This window comes from Thalassophryne amazonica, chromosome 7, assembly GCF_902500255.1.
Source record: "Thalassophryne amazonica chromosome 7, fThaAma1.1, whole genome shotgun sequence".
NCBI lineage: Eukaryota > Metazoa > Chordata > Actinopteri > Batrachoidiformes > Batrachoididae > Thalassophryne > Thalassophryne amazonica.
The window spans coordinates 35,330,095-35,350,752 of NC_047109.1; the positions used below are offsets into that span (position 1 = coordinate 35,330,095).

Here is a 20,658-nt window from a genome sequence, read left to right on the forward strand (position 1 = left end):
GGAATCTTTAAAATTGTCCGTAGGTGTGTGTGTGTGGGTGTGTCTGTGTTTGTTTGTCTATTTGTGACCCTGCGACAGACTAGCGTCCTGTCCTGGGTGTACCCCGCCTCGCGCTCTATGACTGCTGGGATAGGCTCCAGCCCCCCGCATCCCTTAATTGGACTCAGCGGTATAGAAGATGGATGGATATTATTGTATTTAAATGATTACTGAAAAATATTAAACCTTAATTCACTGTCAGTTAATGTGTATTACTGTATTAACTAGCATAAATATCCTTAACAAATGATTACAAAACACTTTTAAGTCTTAACTCTAGATTGGGTAGAGTTTATAAAATAGATTGCTGACATTTTTCAAGGCTGGAAATAATTTATGCAAAGTTTCTATAATGAGTTGGAATGGTGTGTGATTTCAGAATGTTTTTACAGTTTTTTGAAGAAAAGTCAAGCCTTTTCTTTTCAATTAATTATATCATTTTTTAATGTTAATTTCCGGTCTTAAAGTATTTAGAAATTGTTTAGGTTCTTGTTATCATATACACACTATTATTATTATTATTATTATTATTATTATTATTATTATTATTATTATTATTATTATCATCATTATTATTATTATTATTATTCACTCACTCATTCATCTTCCAGCGTTTACTCCAGTTAAGGGTCACAGATGGCTGGAGCTTATCCCAGCAGTCACAGAGCATGAGGCGTGGTTCACTCAGGACAGGACGCCAGTCTGCCGCAGGGCCACATATAGACAACCAAACACATTCACACACACTTATGGACAATTTAAAGTTTCCAGTGCACCTAAACTGCATGTCTTTGGATATGGGAGGAAGCCGGAGCACCCAGAGGGAATCCACACAAACAATGTTGTTAGCTAATATTTGTAGATTCTCTAAAAAATATTAGTCCTATCAGTATTCCATTTTTGGGTTGTTCATCCTTGACCCAGATTGTACGCATGCACGCTTTTATTTTTGCACACCCACAAACATAGATGGTGGCAGAAGACATAAAATGCACTATCCTTCTCACTCACGGTAACGGCAACATAACACTTAACTAAACTGACTAAACCAATTGAACTACAAAAACACAATAAATGACAACACTAACAACACTGTTAAATTAACATGAACCACAATAATAATATTTAAAACCCCAAACTCCCATGGTGCATTGCAGCACAATGTCCATTGTTCACTGTTGTTTGATATTATCATTAATTTCTCCAAAAATATTAGTCCTATCAGTTTTCTGTTTTAACAGCATTCATCCTTGACCCAAAATACTACATAAGCATACAAAACAGCAAATGTCAGCTCTTCCCAGTTTCGCCATGATCAAAGCCATACACACACGATACACATATGCACGCACACATGCACGCACGTATACATGCACACAGAGGCCACTTGGCTATTATAATCACTGTTAGTTCATCTTTAATGCTGCATTAACTAACATGAACACCATTATTACTAAACATATTAATTAACTATTAACTCTTAATGTTTATTACAGCAGTACAAGAACACCATTAATGAGTGATTAACCAACACATTAGTTAACTCTTGATTATGTCAAAGCTAATGATTAATACTACAGTAATTAATGTAAAGTTTTACCTGAAACACTAATATGAAGTCATATGTCAGCTGTATCTTTGTCATATGACCGTTGGCCTTGGATGACTTTGAAAATTCAAACTCAAGGTCATAAACTGTTTGTTTCAAAGAGTTTGGGAACAATATGGATAATAATCGTGAAAGAGTTGTAGTCAATCAGAAAATGGTTGTGGTTTTGATAGAACTAATCAAGAGCCACATATTATTAGTATTACTGAATCACAAAGAATGAATTCATGAACCGGTGTGGGTGTCACACTCTCTGAGTGCCCCTTCTTGTTTCATTTTGAAAATGTTCTTGCAGGTATACGAGGTCTGTCCATAAAGTACCGTACCTTTTTATTTTTTTTTTAACTATATGGATTTGATTTATATGTTTTCACGTCAGACAAGCTTGAACCCTCATGTGCATGCGTGAGTTTTTCCACGCCTGTCGGTGACGTCATTCGCCTGTGAGCACGCCTTGTGGAAGGAGTGGTCCCGCCCCGTCGTTGGATTTTCATTGTCTGGAAATGACGGAATGATTTGGGGGTTTTTTCCATCAGAATTTTTTCAGAAGCTGTTAGAGGCTGGCACCTGGAAACTATTCGAAAAATTTATCTGGCTTTCGGTGAAAATTTTACGGGCTTCACAGAGAATAAGGTCTGTTAGTACAGCTTTAAGGATCCCTTTAAGGACGCTCGGCGCACCGCGCTCCGAGCTGCGACGACGCGGCACAAGCCACCGGACCATTTCTAAACGGATGGCTCTGTGGATACGAGACCGTCGTGTGCTCTTTCTCTGGTTATCACAAGAGCTGGACATCAGCCATTTTCAGGCAGATTTCACTTTTAACAAGAGATTTTGTCATGGAAAGCCGCGCGGAGGCTTCGCGCGTCACGACCGATTCGCTTTGGAAGCGAGACAAAGGAACACCTCCATTTCGGCGTGTCAGAGGACAAGTTTGGACATGTCTATCTCGGCTTTCAATGCTTACCAGTCCAGTAAGTATCAGTGAAATTGTGGAGAGCTGGACATGTCCAAACTTGTCCTCTGACACGCCAAAACAGAGGTGTTCCTTTGTCTCGCTTCCAAAGCGAATCGGTCTTTACGCGCAAAGCCTCCACGCAGTTTTCCATGACAAAATCTCTTGTTAAAAGTGAAATCTGCCGGAAAATGGCTGATGTCCAGCTCTTGTGATAACCAGAGAAAGAGCACACGACGGTCTCGTATCCACAGAGCCATCCGTTTAGAAATGGTCCGGTGGCTTGTGCCGCGTCATCGCAGCTCGGAGCACGGTGCACCGACCGTCCTTAAAGGGGTCCTTAAAGGGGTCCTTAAAGCTGTACTAACAGTCCTTATTCTCTGTGAAGCCCGTAAAATTTTCACCGAAAGCCAGATACATTTTTCGAATAGTTTCCAGGTGCCAGTCTCTAACAGCTTCTGAAAAAATTCTGATGAAAAAAAAACCCAAATCATTCCGCCATTTCCAGACAATGAAAATCCGACGAGGGGGCGGGACCACTCCTTCCCAAGGCATGCTCACAGGCAAATGACGTCACCGACAGGTGTGGAAAAACTCACGCATGCGCACGAGGGTTCAAGCTTGTCTGACGTGAAAACATATGAATCAAATCCATATAGTTTAAAAAAAATAATAAAAAGGTACGATACTTTATGGACAGACCTCGTATTTCTAACTCCACATCTTGGTCACCTTTGTAAATTCAATGAATCAAAACCTGCACAATTCTTATCCAAATTTTGCATTTACCATTCTCACAATCACTGTGATTCATCCTTAAATTCATCTCGAACATCAAAGAATAATTGCTTTTACAAGACTACTTAGTGCCAGAGTCTGTTTGAGTCAGAAGGCTTGGTTGTATCAGTGACATGTGTACTGTGGGCCTTTAGGATTCATCTCTAAGAAGTATCAGTCAGACCCCTCGCAGAGAGTTGTCATCATCCCGCTGACCAATCAGTTGAAGCTTGAGGGCATTAGCACAGACTAACATTGCTCAAGGCACGCTGTGTGATATTAAACACATCATCCCTCACCTCCATCACGCATCACTCATCCGGACATCAACCCCCACCGGCAAGCACAAGAACAGACGGCAGGCCTTAAACCTGTCTCCCCTCTTTCCTGTTCCCTGTGCACAGGATTTGCCTTCCCAGACTGGGCCTACAAACCCGAGTCCAGCCCTGGATCCAGACAGATCCAGCTGTGGCACTTCATCCTGGAGCTGCTGCAGAAGGAGGAGTACCAGGGTGTGATTGCCTGGCAGGGAGACTACGGAGAGTTTGTCATCAAGGACCCGGACGAGGTGGCCCGGCTATGGGGATCAGAAAATGTAAACCTCATATGAACTACGACAAGCTGAGCAGGGCGCTGAGGTAGGACAGCCCAGAGTTTACACATCTGGACTTCATCGGACACACTCTCAATGTTAGTGCAGCAGATAAGAGAATATTTAGAACAGAATCCTGCAAATGGTGATAAAAGCATCAAATTCAGCAGAAATACTCCTTAGACATTCCTCTTTTGAAAAAAACGATTGGCCACTTGAATTTTCAGTCAGCGTTCAGGTAGAGGTCAATTGAAGAATTACACAGGGGTCAAAATTAAAAGATGCTCCAATCATATTGAAACCTATACCGCATTATTTACCTGATCATAAAGATTCCAAAAAGGTATAGTTTGGACTATCTGTGACTGAATTCTATGGAGTTATGGGATAAAAACAGCAAGAATGGTGACAAAGGTCAGTGTCAGTTTGTACAGGGATCAAAAGTTAAAGTTGCTCCACTTGAAAATTCAAGTGGCCAATCGTTTTTTTCAAAAGAGGAGTGTCTAAGGAGTATTTCTGCCGAATTTGATGCTTTTATCACCATTTGCATGATTGTTTCAGTTATCTGCTGCACTATGTTAAGACCAGTTTACTAAAAGCTACAGTGTGTAGGATTTAGTGTCATCTAGTGGTGAAGTTGCAGATTGCATTATGATGTCACAGTCACTGTTTTGTTTCCTCACTGTTTTTGCTTCTTTGGCGATGGGATTAATGCTTCCTTGTCTTCTCTTATGATAAGTAATATTCACATATGATCCTTGCTTTCACAAAAAGGGGGTCTTGAATGTGTTAGTCCATGTTTGCAACCAGTAGACAATGGACAGTCGAGCAACCACTGATTCCACTTCTTTTTTTCTTCAGTCTTCCAGCTATGCTGTAAAATAAGCAAGCATGTGCCTTTTGGGCTACTGTATCAAGATGGCGGTGCATAATGGCGTCCTCCATGAGGAGGCCTGCTACAACGTAGATATGAAGGGCTCTTTCTAAGATTATGAAAACACATTGATTCACTGTTACAGGTAATTTATACACTAATGAACAGTTGGCTATTAACATAGATTGCATATATACTGGATAAGCCCTGAGTGATGTTGTCCATGGGGTTGCTATAAATACCCAGAACAGATGTTTCGAAGCCAAAAAAGAGCTCCTCTGGCTGTCGTCATATCGGCAGTGCTTACTCTGCCTACACCACGGCCAACACATATTTGGATAAAGAGGTGAAGCGTGAGTGACATCCCACATGTTCCCGAACGGGACAAATGAAGCCCAAACACTCCCCTATCTTAGACTTACCAAACAAGCTAAGCTAACAGTATTTATTAAATTGCATTTTGGTGGATTGGGCAGTGGTTTTCATAATGTGTGGCCTTCGTGTGGGCATTAAAAATTATGATTTGCTCATTTCCTCTGTAATCGTAGATTAACTGGACCTAACATCATCAACCTCTCATTAGCTGCTAACATGGTTAGCATACAATATTAAATAACATGAAAATATCAGCAGTAATTCTGGTGCACAGAGGTCTTACATGACCCATCAGCAGCCACAAACGGCTGCCTCTGTGCTAAACTCTGAGCACACTAGCTGTCACTCAAAGTGACCACATCCCTAATTATGAATAACTGTATGGCTTAAATCATCTTGGTTCTAGAATACACCTTGTGGTGCAACCTGGACACATCTTCAGTGATGTACTCAGGGTCATAGGGTGTTTCAGATCTTACATCAGACACCCTCACCCCAGCCAGGTGTGATCAGGCCTCGACTTGTGTCCAGGTAACGCACTACGCCACGCATCACCCCTCTTCAACCAGAGCCAATGTGAAGCCTTTTCAGCAGCTTCCATGATGTTTTTTATGGCTCTCCGTCTGTGCAATCCGCAGATCCCTAGGAGTCCCAAGACCCCATGTAAAGATTGGCCTGGGAAGCCCCTGCAACCCACTTCAGTGGGCTTGCAGTGGGCCTTCCACCCTTTCTTCCGACATTCAGCAACCAGGTCAGCATACTTGGCCTTCTTCCGTTCCTGCCTTCCTCCATCCGCTCTTCCCAGGGGATAGTTAGCGCCAACAGCACCACCTGCTTCCTTACCCTGGACATCAAGACCATGTCTGGCCATAGTGATGTTGTTGCAATGATGTCCAGAAATCTTAACTGCCTCCCAAGGTCGACCAGAAGTTGCCAGTCCCTTGCTGTTGCAAGCAGGCCCCCCGGGTCTTCTTTGGAGGCTGGGGCTTTTCACCTGCTCAAACAAAAGTGATGGTGCCCTTGGAGGGATACTGCTGCTTGCTGTTCTTGATGCCAGTACAGATGGTGTCTGCTACTGCCCTTCGCACCTGGTCATGGCGCCAGCAGTATCGGCCATCTCCCAAGGCCTTTGAGCAGCAGCTGAGAATATGTTCCAAAGATCCCCTCTGCTGGCAGAGTTGGCAAACTGGCAAGTCCACCAAGCCCCAGGTGAACAGGTTGGTTGGGCTCTGGAGGACATCATACACTGACTGAACCAGGAACTTGAAGTGGTATGGGTCCATCTTCCAGAGTTCTGCCCAGGTGATCTTGCGGCCAGCTGTGTGTTTCCACTTGGTCCAGGACCCCTGCTTGGACATGCCCACCATTCTGCTGTAGTGAACTTCCTCCACCTCAGCACGTACCTCCTCCTGGATCAGCTTATGCTTCTCCTTTCCACTGTCTTTGCTGTAGCTAGAGTTAGAGTTGCTGCCCAGCCCCGCCTGCCCAGTAGCCACTGTGCCCACCAGGATGCTATGTCACAGCCTTGTTTCTGCTCGTTCCGCTGCATCCTGGGCACGCCACCTCTGCTGAGGAGGTGGAGGTCACCTCCTGTACAGTTTTCATTGAGGGGGAAACTAGCTATTGAAATCAAAACTGTTTTTGGAAGGAGGAGGGGGTGTTGTACCAGGCTTTAAACATGTTTATTTCTGTTCAAATGTTGTACCGTTTAACATGGGTTTCTATGGGAAACTGCTCACTTTTTGGAGCCAGCCTGGCGCTGCCAGTTAAGGAACTGCAACTTTTCACTCTTCCAGGTGAGCCTCATTTTGGATGGCTGGAGGGTTGGGCTTGGTTATGAATGGTTTGTTCCATTTCTGCTCATAAACTCCCACCCAAAATTATACACACTGGAGCTTTAAAGTTTTAATTAAAAAAAAAAAAAAGTTTTTTCCTGGGACATCAATACCCTCAGTTTCGCCTTATCAAATGGAAACTTTTCCACTGAGTGAGAATTTCAGAAAGAGTCCTGAATGTCAAATCAGACTTCTTCAGTGAAGATCAGATGAATCGCCTAACTTTGTGCAGCGGTCTGCACACCTTTAATATTATGCCACAGACACGCTTTCTTTATGCTAATATAAGCAGCCAGCCCCTCCCCCTTGCTTTCCTTTGGCCTCTCATTAATGGCGGCTGTCGTCAGAGTCTAATTGTTATGAATTGGCTGGGGCCACAATTAGCCTTCATAATTAGCCTCACCTAATTGCTCAATTAAGGGCCACGGCACAATTGCCACGCAAAGCAAAACTGGTACACATCGCTGCACTGGCTGTACCGCAGCAGCTACATGCTGATACATACATGCTGCTGCGGTTAATACAGAACATCTGCATAATGAGGCGTCGCCGCCGGTTACCATATTTAATGCTGAGGTTGTGTAACGCAGCCGCTGTGGTCACTTTGAAACAAAGAAGTCTAAGCACATGACTTTTAAACAAAAAGAGTTTCAGTTTGTTGGCTGTGGGATCCCACCCTACCCCATTTAAACCCCCCCCCCCTCACCTGAGCGCTCGGCGCCTCACCTGAGCCAGATGGCTCCGTGTTCCTTCTCGGTCAACCTGCAGAATCCTGACAGACTTCACATTGGAACACCTCCATGGGTGGCACAGGAAACTGGCATGACGACAGCTCGACATGCCCGGCAGGAGACAGTCGAGGTCGTTGCCACGATGATGCCACTTGTTTTGTAAATATGCTATATGCCGTCATATTGCATATTTGGTTCAGTGCCAACTGAGAAGGTCCTATTCATACAAGTTCAACTTTAGTTTAACAGTTACAAATTCACACTTCACAGTTTTTCTGGATAACATCTATTTCATTCAACGGGTAGCCACACAGAAAGCGGCAGAACTCAATTTTTTATTCTAATAAAGCCAAATACTTCAGCTTCCTTGATGTCTTTTCCTCTCTTTTTTTTTTTTTTTTTTGCGTTCCAACCCAGTGTTCTTTATGAACAGATAATCATGTGTTTCATTGTTTGTGCTGTAGTGATTTTTCATATTTCCTGGGCTTCACTTTGACTCTGTTTGTTAAGAGTAGAATAAAATGAGCTTTATTCTCTTTATGGAGCGATATTTTATTGAATCAAGGCAACCAGACATGAATTGATTTGCAGAAGGAGGAGATGAATAAAAAGGCGCAGAAATCAGAACAGATCTGGCCCTACAGCGCCGAAGTTGTTTACTTATTCTTGTCTCTTACCGATAAAATACAAAACCTTGATGCAAGCATTATATTAATTCTTCCCTCCTCTTGTCTTCCTTTATTCCTCCCCTCACTCCCTTCCTCCTTCAATCCTCTCTCCTCCCGTGCAGGTATTACTACAACAAGCGCATTTTGCACAAAACCAAAGGGAAGCGCTTCACATACAAGTTTAACTTCAGTAAGGTGGTGCTGGTGAATTACCCCATCCTGGACATGGCCAACTCACCCTTTTTTTTGGCCCCAAATCACTTCAACGGAGGTTCTGCTGCACCTGACTGCAGCCCAGAGGTGAGCTGGGAAATATGATTGGATCAGGGGAGGACAGCAGATAATGTACAGGTTTAATACATCTCTGGACACACAACAACCTCCTTTTTTTCCAGAGGCCATACAAAACTTGACAGACTAAATATAAAGAAGATTTATAACACAAATCAACACTTTCACAGCCAGTTGTCTTTAGACAAGTCAGGGGGTGGATACATGAACATTTCCAGGTCATTGAAAATGTCTTGGACTTCATTTACATCAGTCATTATTTATATTCTTTATTTAACCAGATAAAAGCCCACTGAGCTCGAGACATCTTTTACAAGGGTGACCTGGCCAAGAAAGGCAGCAGCACGTGTCATAATAGACAACTAAGCAACATCAAGATAACCATTAAAGTATATAAAATAAAAGCAATTAACAAACAAACATTCTAGTCACAATGGCAATATATAAGCAAAAAAAAACATTTAAGATTTAAAATACAGGCACTGTTGAAAAGATTTCCATTCACAGTTTCTTAAAATAGACAGACTGGCGTCTTGTCCAGGGTGTACCCCGTCTTGCGCTCTGTGACTGCTGGGATAGGCCCACGACCCTTAATTGGACTAAGCGGTTGAAGATGAGTGTGTGAGTGAGTGAGTTTCTTAAAACAGAGCAGAAACTGTTTAGAGAAATAAGTTTCAGTTCCGTTTGGAGGACATTCCAAGCAGAAGGGCCAAAAAACTGAAAGCTGTCTTTCCCGTTTCATTTCAAACATAGGTACACAAAAGTACAACATGTCATTCGAGTGTTGAGCATAACAGCTTTCAGCTTTCCAAAGAAAAGTGCATAAATAAGTCAGAAACCACCCAATAAGACCCTTGTAAGCCACAGTCATCCTGTGTGTATATCACCTTACATTCAAAGAAGGCATGCCAGCATTGGCATACAACTCACAGTGGTGGGTGAGGCGGCTACAACCAATGATGAATCTCAGAACACAATGGTACACTGGAGTCAAGGACTGTAGACAACTGGTTGAAGCATACATAAGCACGCATGAATGTATGGCACTGTATGGCAAGTCTGTCTGGGTTAGGTAGTTCTGAAAAACTGAGAGATTACAAAAGAAGACTAGTGACGGAAGCCACCAAAACACCCATGCCAGCTGTGAAGGAGTTATTGTCACTGCGGACATGATAAGAGAAATGATTGTACAACTTTGGCCTGTTGCATCACTAATTATATAACTTCATGGTAGAGTGAAACATTTAATCCAGCAAAACCAACCAAATCCGACTTCCACCTCTAATGTACTTTTTGGCAAACTGTAGTTGAAGTTTCTACATCTACTTGTGAAGTACATCATTTCTTGGTATGTAAAATTTCTCCAATCATAGCCACAGAAACCTATAACTCCTTCAGAGTTGGCATGGTTGTCTTGGTGGCTTCCCTCACTAGTCTTCTTGCATGGTCATGCAGTTTGTGAGAGCTGCCTACTCCAGACAGATTTAACATACAGTGCATAGCATTTCTATTTCTATTTCATTATCTATCTTACCAACTGATGTAAATGAAGTCCAAGACATCTACAGTAGCTTGTTCATGTTCATGGCTCAGAAAAGAACTTGGTTTGATGTGATTCAAAATTTTGGAAGCATTATAACAGCCCCCCACCCCACCCATCAAAAGTTCCTGGCTACACCCCTGTTGCAATAAAATGACAACAATGCTACGTTCATTGTAAATATTATACTGTTGTTTCATCTTAGGGGCAAGAAAATGGGCAGGATTAAGATTAGTTCCATAATTATACAGCTTTTCTGATTGTTGAGAACCTCAAAGAGAAAACTAACAACTAAACTGTCCAAATTTGATTGTTTGACATTCCGGATTAAATCAAAGGATCTGGCTGTACATTTTTGTTGCCATCAATAATTACAGCCGTGTGAAAACTGACAGCGTGTGTGAGTTAAGAAGGATCCAGCATGCGTCCGTTGGCATCCTTCAGACGGGTAAAGAAACACAGACAGTGAAGGAGACAGGGTTTAACTCGTCCTTAAAACTAAAGAAGACGTTATCCCCAGCATCGTATCCATCCATCATCAATCGAAAATGAAAGAAATAGAAAGCAAAAGGTCGCGTCAGATGAGATCAATGGCGGGTCATTAATGTGGTTTGTTAAGCAACGCAGATCAGCAGCTTGGGAATAGTCTGGCTTTCAAACCCAGGCCTGTGAGGTGACGGATACTATTGATCTGATGTCCCACAGGAACAAAAAAATCCCTGTTTGTCCCCATGATTCATGAAATGCTACTTTTCCATTTTTTTTAACCTGATGTCATTCTCCCTTGTTTTCAAAATGTGTCTTGACACAGCCGTCCTACATTGCGATGTCCTACGTGTCTCCTCAAACTCAATTTGCTTCTTGCCCTTTGCGGCCACAGTCTTTGTGTGTTTTGGTGTGACTGAAAACTCTTCCTGCCTCTGAGTCTCTGCGTCCCAGGACAGCCTTTCTTATCGTGTCCTTGCTTTTCCTGTTCATCCCGTAAGGACATAATAACACCGACTAATCATTGTCCTCTGCTCTTCTCTGCCCTTCCCATGTGGTTTAGGCCATACAGTCCCTGTTTCCCCGTCTGCCAGACTCCGGCAGAGGAACCTCCCTGTTCGATCGTGCAGCAGCACCCGGACCAGAGGGAGACAAACTGAGACTGGACACGTTCCCCTTCCTGAGTTCAGGTGAGAAGACAGACAGAGCACGGAGCCAGGGTCCATCCAAACATTATGACACAAAAATAACACCGGGTGTTCTCTCACGTGTCTCAAACATGATGCCAGAGTACAGCTGAGCTGACACCACGTATAACCTGCTAATCCCAGGGTCACACCCCCTTTTTAAATTGGCATGTCAACACAAAATCTGTTCCAACAAAATGTAAATATGTGAGCTATATTTTTTTATTCCAACATAACAATAATAATTTCATTGTAAGTGTACTGGTCAGTAGAATACCACACAAACAAAGCTGCAAATGACTATACATTAAAATTATTGTAAAACACAATTAGTTTCATTATCCTTAAAATAGTTTTGAGGTTGTGCAACTTGCATCTCTTGTGTGATTTCCACACTGAAAAATCACATGTAAATAGAACCTAATTTTCATACAGATTACCATTAAAGTTGAAATTTGTCACACATTTCATTTATTTATGAATATTTATCAGGTTTTCATCATTTTTTTCTGCTTTTATGATGCATTAAATGTGCCTCAGACATGCCTAAAACATTTGCACAGTACTGTATATTTATACAATGTATACAGTGGCTTGCAAAAGTATTCAGCCCCTTGGTATTTCACACATTTTAATTTGTTTATGGCATTTCAAATACAAAAAGTAAATCAGGCTTCTCAATATAAAAATTTCTAAAATTATCTTCCTTAGACATTTCTAAAATTATCTTCCTTAGACTTAAACTGAAAGCAAATCTCTAAAACTTGATATAAATGAATTAAAAATTAAAAACCAGCTTGCTGCGTTCACATGGTCATCTGCAGCGGCTGGTGGTAGATGATGGCATGGTGCTGTGATTTTGTGTGTGTGTGTGTGTGTGTTAATGAGATGACCAATAATTGAATTTACTCTATTAGCAGCTGCCCACAAGTTGTCAGCAGCTGCTAATAGAGTAATTGTATAAAGTAACTGTATAAAGTAACTAAAAAAGTAATTTTTCAAAGTAACTGTGGCAACACTGTCTGATATAAAACCAGGGCTCGTATCCGCGAAGCAATTCAAAGCAAAGACCTCCTAACTCAGCCTAAAATTTCCTGGCAAGAAATCTTAGCCGAAGAGTGATCCAGGAGGTGCCTCAGAGCAAGTCTGAGCAAGGCGGGGACAGAAACTTCCATGTTTGTGAGGAGGCGGGGCTGATCACATTGCTACATGTGACACAGTCCTCTAAGAGCTGTGATTGGTTGTCACGGAAAGGGGAGGAGAAATATAAAAGAAATGTGCTCCGCCCTCGTCGTCCTGAATGGACAGTAAAATCAACGATCATATAACCTGAACTCCAGTAAGACGCGTAATTGTGAGGATACCTTAATGCCACGATGATCAAACTTAGCAAAAATTAAATGAATTGTTACACAGCTTGAAAACGTTTGAACATACTTCATTCACATGCTGATTATCCATATATTAAAAGCATGCATGTGTGCATGAGTTTATTTAGTAAGTTGATTGTAAGTACAGAATATAATTGTAAATATGTTAAAAATGCATGGATGACACAAAGTGAAAACATTTATTTCCACTGTGGTCCATTTAAAAATCAAATGACAAAACAGAAGTAACAATAAAATAAAATAACATTATTAATAATACCAATAACAATAATAAAAATAATGATAGTATTAATAGTGTGTATATGATAACAAGAACCTCAACAATTTATAAATACATTAAGACAGTAAATTAACATAAAATAATGACGTGGATCAAGCCGGTAGTGTGTTACTGACTCACTGTCATCCTACATACAGAGAATATCTCTGCTTCCTTTTTCTGCCATCTTTTCTGCTTATTAAGACACTTTTAGGCTTCTTAAAAGTCCTCCTCCTTCTTCTTACCAGTTTGGCACCTTAGGAGCTCTCTTAAGGTCTAAGGTGCTTTGCGGACGACTTTTGTCTTACCAATGGAAAATTCTAAGAAATCTCTAAGAATTCAAAGAATTCTAAGATTTTTCTTAGAATAACGTCACAAGGAGCTATTTTTAGCCTTAACCTGCTTCGGGGATACAGGACCTGGTATTTCTGCACAAAAGCACTTCATTGCTTAGCTTTCCTTATGCATAAAAACAAAGTCCAATCTGTCCTCAATGCTGTGGCAAGCAGAAAAAGTAGAAAACCTTTACCTTTTTCCATATGTACTCTTGTGGCCCTCACTGAAAAGACAGCCCAGTCTCACACTTTTTTCCCGTGCTTCTGTCACGAAATGAGTCACATTTTTGTGATGCAGTTTTATATTTTACTATTTCTAACCCTGCCCTTAACCCTAACTGTAACCCCACAGAGCCCCCGCGTCACCCTGCATTGCTTGCTTCCGTCACAAAATGAATTTGTGCTCCCGTCACGAAAATGTAGTGGGTTTCATGACGGTATCACAAACCACAGATTAATTTACTGTTCGTGACGCCATCACCAAATGGCGTCAGATTGGATTGTTAAAACAACACCTGCTGCATACAGACAACATGTGAAGGCAGCAAGCAGGTCTCCAGATATGGGTTTCTGTTATGTATGTCACAGCAGACTAAAACAAGTTGTTGCAGGTCTAAATTTTGCAGAAATAACAAGAACTTCTACTGGCAGCATCATAGAAAGGTGAGACTTCAGGGCTGTTTAACATAGAACCCCAGCCATATGCAGCAGATTGAATATGATTTTGCACCAAATGTATTTAAAATCCAGTTCTATGCATTTTATGGAGGAGGCCTTACTTTTAGATTCCCTTCTTGTATAAGTGAAATATATTCTGCACCTATGAAAACATAATCCAGCAAAAAGAAAAACAAAATATATTGAGAAATCTTCACTGCCAAAGGAAAAACAGAGACCTAAAGAGAGGAGTTTTGATTTTGTCAAACCAGAAAACAGAAAGCGTGCGCGCAGGATGAGTGAGGTGTACAGCCGGCGCGTTTTCTTATATAGAAACCGAAGGAGGGGAAAGGAGGAGAGCAGGGAGAAGAATGAGGATATGGAGAAACACAAACATTTATTGTTAAAGGAAATAAGAGCGGCGGCCGTCCAACCGCAGCCTGCAGTGAGGCTGCAGTCCAGGTGAGCTGGTGAATTATGCACATCGGCAGGCCGTGCACAGAACCCAAGGCTGAAAAAAATCGGTTTGATGGTTTGCATTCGTCCTGCTCCGCCTCAGCACGTCCGCGTTAACAACGCGCAAGTGTGTGTGTGTGTGTGGACCTGATTGGCAGCGCATATGTGCGTTGTTGTATGTGAATGGTTGGTGCGGATGTGCACCCCCCCATCTGTTTGTCCTGCGGTCCTGTTTCCCCTCTCTTCCCTTCTCACCCCCTCCTCTCCATCCCATGTGTCCCCGCTGTCCTAATCCCTTCCCAGGCAGGAAGGTCCTAATTGAGGGTGCAGGCTTGGGTTTGTGGCCTGTGGGCACCCATTACTGTGTTTTCATAAGCAAGTGAGGCCTGGCTGACTGATTCAATATTCATGTGTCTGCCAGCTACTCCTGGCCCAGCACACAGAGACTTCACTGCTGTCAAATTAGCCCTGCATAGTAAATAACACAGTGAAAGAGAGCGGAGTCGTGCAGGGGGGGGGGGGGGGGGGACAAGTTGGTTCTCAGTTGGAAGGAAGCGCAGTCAGCAAGAGAGGCCGTCCTTTTGTTTGTTCATTAAAATTGATCTGCAGCATCACCTCAGATAATGCTGGGGTTTGTTGGGTTTTTTTTTTTCCTGTCATCACATGACGCTAATTCCAGCGCCACGCGTCATTATCTTCATCTGCTCTGAAGCAAAGTCTGCGCATCATCTCAAGTGATACGGTGACATCACAGCAGCTTCTGTTCCTCCCCACACGTGCGCTGTAGTGTTACATTCTTCATGTCAGCAGGAGTTATTGATGAGGAGACTGTCGCCACGGCAATGATGAATCTCAGAGGAGCCGCTGATAAATCCTCAAAAATTTCCTTTCTGTATGGCACAACAAAAAGAAAAACTGGAGTGTGAACATTCACAGATTTTTCTGATCTGAACGCTAATTAGTGTTAAACCACCCGCGGTGTAGGAGTCGTTTCTCAGAGTTAATCATATCCATGTCGATAAACTGTTCTGCAACTGTAATTTAACTCTGAAGGTGACATTTTAACTCCTCCTTGGGTGTTTTTAAGTCGATTCGGTTCAAGCCCAAGTTGAAGCCTTTATATGTGGTATTCAAATGAACAGCCATCCAACAATTAGAAGTTTAAACTCAAGCAATGTGAAAATATTCTCCAAAAGCCTGTGCAAAATCCTGTAAGTTAACAACAAAACTTTAAAATCTGCCCTCATATCAACAGACAACCAGTGGAGAGATGCCAGCACTGGTTTACATGTTCAAATTTTCGTCTTTTGAGTCGAAACTGGAGCAGTTATGGGCTCAGCTTTGTAAACAAAAGGAACTAGCAAACAAGCTCATTTCAAGCCACATAGAATTTCAGGCACATGTGCTTCTAATTTCCCCAAAATGCATGTGAGAATAAGGTCACCTTCTGCAACAAGCCTAGACATGTCCAGTAGGTGGCACACAGTTGTATTCACCCTATTGAGATATCCCATAATCCCTTGCGTGCCAGAAAGTTGCTGCAGTCAAAACAACACGGAGAACCCACATGACAACATCTGCAAATGAACATTATACAACCAAAATGTATTTGTATGCTTTCATCACTTTTATAAGAGACTGCGTGCATGACACCCCGAAAACTTGCTAAAACAAATATTCCAAATATTCCGTGTCTGCTACGTTTAATCTGCGTGGATTTAATAAATGCAAACTAAATTTCAAACGTCTTATATATTACTCTGGAACAAACAGGACAAACAGCATTATAAAGGACAATAATCAGGACGACAAAGAGCAAACTTCACTTTCTCTCAGAACGACATGAACAGGAAGCGATCGCAGATTGAAAATAATGGAGAAACAACCTGAGCTTCTCACATGTTTACATAAAACAAACACAATAACAATATCTAAAAATCCAGATAATATATTCATGAGAGTTTTAGGCACAACATACATAAGTTTGACCTTGCAACGTTAATGCCGTTGTCCATGTGCAATGGTTAAATTGCATCGTTGTCTGAGCATCTCAGTGTAGTTCAGTGTTATTGACATCTCACAGAGCAGCGAGCTCGCTGAGATTTTGTGAGATTTTGCGGGATTTGAAACCTCAATAGGGCAAATTGCATATTAAAGCAAAGAAACTTATTCTATTGATGTGATGCACCAAAGTTAACCAAATGTTATTCAGTTTGCCTCCATTATATACCCTGTTAATGTGGAGACATATAAGATGATAGCATTTATTGTTTTTTAGTTATTGTGTTGAAAACCTGGAGGGGGGGGCTCATCCATCTATCTATCTGTCTACCTAATTACGTCCCTCCCAACCTACCTACTAACGTATCTACCTGTTGTGCCTACTACCAGCCTACCTACCTATCTCCCTTCTCACCTATCTACCTACCTTACTCACTCATTACAATTTATAGAGTAGCCTTTTCTAAATCCAAGGATTAAACTCAGAGGTACACTGCGTGAGCTGGTACTTTTGCTTTGTACACAAGTAAACTGTAATGCCTGATTAGTTTTGGGGTGATAAACTCCAGTCTTCACATATTTCCTGATTGAAAAAGTTAAACCTATGCCCAACCACATCTATCTTCAGTAGTCGTATGAGTTTGCTCAAATGTTTCTTCTGCCTTCTCCAGTCACTTGTTCCAAGGAAACACTGTAGAACCTCTGTGTCCATGGAGGAAATTCCAAACAGAGAGCACATGTGAGGCAGGAACATCTCAGGCACAGCGTTCATGTGGCGGACGGGCAGTCAGAGTGTCTGATTTTTAGCTGCTTCTTCTTTTCTTCTTTCTTTATGCTCATGTCTGGACTAGTCCAATTTGAAGAGGCATAGTACTGGTATCCATACATGAACTGTGAGGCTTTTTGTTGAACGTAGCCATTCCAGAAGTGGCCCCTGAAGATTCTAATTACAGTTGCTAATAGGCCTACTGTTGAGCAAAATTAGAGAACATTCAGCGATGTATTTCAAGAATTCTTCTGTGCTTCAGAGAGCTCACCTCCATCTCTGGATTTTCTGTCCTAGGTGCCCCGTGCTACACCAAACCTCCGTCCCTGCTGGGCCCCTACCCTCGCAGTCCACCCTTTGACTACCCCTGGGGATTCAACCCGTATCTCCCAGGGGCCTTCTCTCTCAACAACTGCCCCAAACTGCCCCCTGGCTCCCTCTACTCCTCCCAGTTTTACCCAAACCCTCTGCAGAGCAGCCTCTCTCAGCTGCCTCACCCCTTTTCCTCGCTGCTCCCCCCTGGAGAGGCAGGAGGAGGTGAAAGGAGCGCAGGTCAAACGGGAGGGACAAACGGCACAACGGGCAGCCAGGCAGCGAGACTGTGTCTGCCCCCGTACCCAGGAGGCCTGTCCATGTGTCGAACAGACATCGGAAACGGCGCGTCGTTAGGGGAAAGGGTGGAGACCAATCCTCCAGTCACGGGCCTGGGTCTGGGTTTGGGAGCCGTCAGCCTCGGACCCGGGACTGGGACGGACCCGCAGAGCCCCACGGAGCGGAGAGGAGGGGTGAAGCAAGACCCAGAGTCGGACTCAGACCTGGAGATCACGGATCTGAGTGACTGCAGTTCGGAAAATGAAAATGAGCACGAATTTGGCCTCAACAAGGAATCCGGGCTGGCGAACCGACCGCAGATCGTGTTGGATGGAAAGAAAAGGAGTGCACTGCCACCCATCTCCTCCCTCCCTCCTCCGGTATCCCCCCACCCTCTGAAGAACCTGCTGCCCATGACTCCTCCACGGCCAACCCTGCCTCCATCTCTGTCCCCGTCCATGGCTCTGCATGACAGACACAGGGAGACAGAGACTCTGAAAATGATCCACAGCTAATAGTCTGAAGCGCTCTGAGGGCCTCTCTTTTTCTTTCCTCCCATGATTCTAGTTGACGTCATTTGATTACTCCTTAACAGTGAAATAACTCTTTCTGTGTGAGTTTGCACACATCCCCCTGACAGCACTCACGCTTTACTCTTTCATGTCCTTTCTGATTTGATCTTTGTGTTTCGGAGACGTTCCCGACGTCAGGTGGTAAATTATCACAGCTACCCTGACAAACATTAACAAACATCCCAATATGCAACAGAACAACAACTGATCCAGTGCAAGTCTGTCGATTTTCACCGTGTGTGTAGAAAAGCAAAAACCTTTTGAGACATAGTCAAATATTGCCACCTAGTGGTCATTCCAGTCGGTCTGTTAAATAAACATCCTCTGAGATCATAAATTCATCTTTGTTGTTGGAAGTAGATTAACCTGTATTTTTAACATTTGGTTTTATTCAAATATCTCTTCAAGGAAATAAAAAGAGAGCAGATGGCGCTGGACCAATCCAGTTTGTAAGAATGTGTATATATTTTATTATGGTGTACATTACATTTAATGATGATTCATTATGATAAATTTTAGCTGTATTGTTGTGACTTAATTCAGTATTTAAACATGTTGTATCAAAGCTTAAATTATTAACAGCACAACATTTGCACTCTGAAGATGTTTTTAAGGACAGAGGCCACACTGGGGGCTCCTCACTGCTTTTATCGTGCCGGTTATTAATCATGCCCTTTGGTCATTCTGCCCCGCGTTTGAACCCTTTGGGTTCAAGATTTACCAGTAAACCTATTTTTATAGTTGGCATTGCTCTTGTGTAACTGTGGTGTAATTAGTCCGATGTGAATATTACTGGTCTTTTCATTTACTTTTATTTATTTTTGTTCAAATCCTCCCTCTGAAACATCTTTTGATGATTTCGTTCGATCAATACTTTTTGTCGATGCCAGCAGCAGTGTGGTTGGATTTTGCTCTGATGACGTTTAAAAAGTGGACAAATAAATACTCGAAAGGGTTTTTTTTTTTAACCTTTGCGGTGGCCAGAACTGAAGAGGCCGTGTGGCCATGCACAGAGTGCACGTGTGTTGTACAGCTTCATAGCCTTTATAGCCTACGGTTTGTCAAACAGTGGCAGTATATGATTAGTTGTGAAAAGCTCTATTGTAAAGTTTCTGTCAAACTCTATGTTTGTTGAGTTGCTGCAGTAAGCCTCCGGTCACCTCCACCACACCCAGAAAAGCTGTAAATACTGTTTCCTTTTCCTGTGGATATGTGTGTGTGTGTGTGTGTGTGTGTGTGTGTGTGTGTGTGTGTGTGTGTGTGTGTGTGTGTGTGTGTGTGTGTGTGTGTGTGTGTGTGTGTGTGTGTGTGTGTGTGTGTACACCCAAAATGACAATGCAGTGTGTTTTTCCCTCTCTGTCATTTCTGTTTGTTTTACTGTAAAGAGGATAAATGGAAAGTGCAAAAAAAAAGAAGAAGAAGAAGAAAAAAGATTCATATCTTCAAAAGCAATAAACATTATTCTGGAAAGAGGACTGTTGCTGACTGTGGTGTTGTTGGATTTATTGTTCAAATCAAAAACACGTCACAATGCTTGGAATTCATTCTTTTACGTTACATAAAATGCTGTGCAAAGGTCCTACGTGTCCTCGTGCTTTCCTCTTCCTGCTCGGCCCCCCATTACTCTTGGTTAAAGAGCAAAGTTTAAATTTAGAAAAGATTAACATTAAAAAAGTAATGTGACAGAGTTTTGTCTATTGTAAAAAAAAAAATGTATGTTAATGAATATAGGTGACTTTGCAGGTTTGTAGTCAAATGGGCTGCAGTGGCTTAGTGGTGAGCACTGTTGCCTCACAGCAACGTCATGGGTTTGATTCCCACCTGTGGCCTTTCTGTGTGGAGTTTACATGTTATCCCTGTGTTTGTGTGGGTTTCCTCCTCCAGGTGCTCTGGTTTCCTCCCACATTTAAAGACATGCAGGTTTGGTGAATTGGAAACTTTATAATTGTCCAGGTCTGCCTTGCAAAAGAGAGCTCGATCTCAATGGGACTAACCTACGACGGCGTTTTAGGGCCACGTAGAATTTGTTTTTTTAGACTTCGAGAATAAAGTCGTAATATTATGAGAATAAAGTTGTAATATTACGAGAATAAAGTCATAATTTTACGAGAAAAAAGTCACAATTTTACGAGAAAAAAGTCGTAATATGAGAATAAAGTTGTAATTTTGCGA

At 42.3% G+C, this 20,658-nt stretch overlaps 1 protein-coding gene across 1 annotated transcript in view; it reads left to right on the forward strand.

Annotated features, from left to right (window-relative positions):
- Positions 1-18,492, forward strand: part of erfl1 (Ets2 repressor factor like 1) — a 164,501-nt gene extending 146,009 nt beyond the window's left edge. The window contains 5 exon segments of the mRNA XM_034174004.1: positions 3,785-3,964; positions 3,967-4,018; positions 8,578-8,755; positions 11,335-11,461; positions 17,621-18,492. Coding sequence (XP_034029895.1) covers positions 3,785-3,964; positions 3,967-4,018; positions 8,578-8,755; positions 11,335-11,461; positions 17,621-18,429 — 1,346 coding nt within the window. The 3' untranslated portion in view covers positions 18,430-18,492.
- The last annotated feature ends 2,166 nt before the right edge of the window (positions 18,493-20,658 follow it).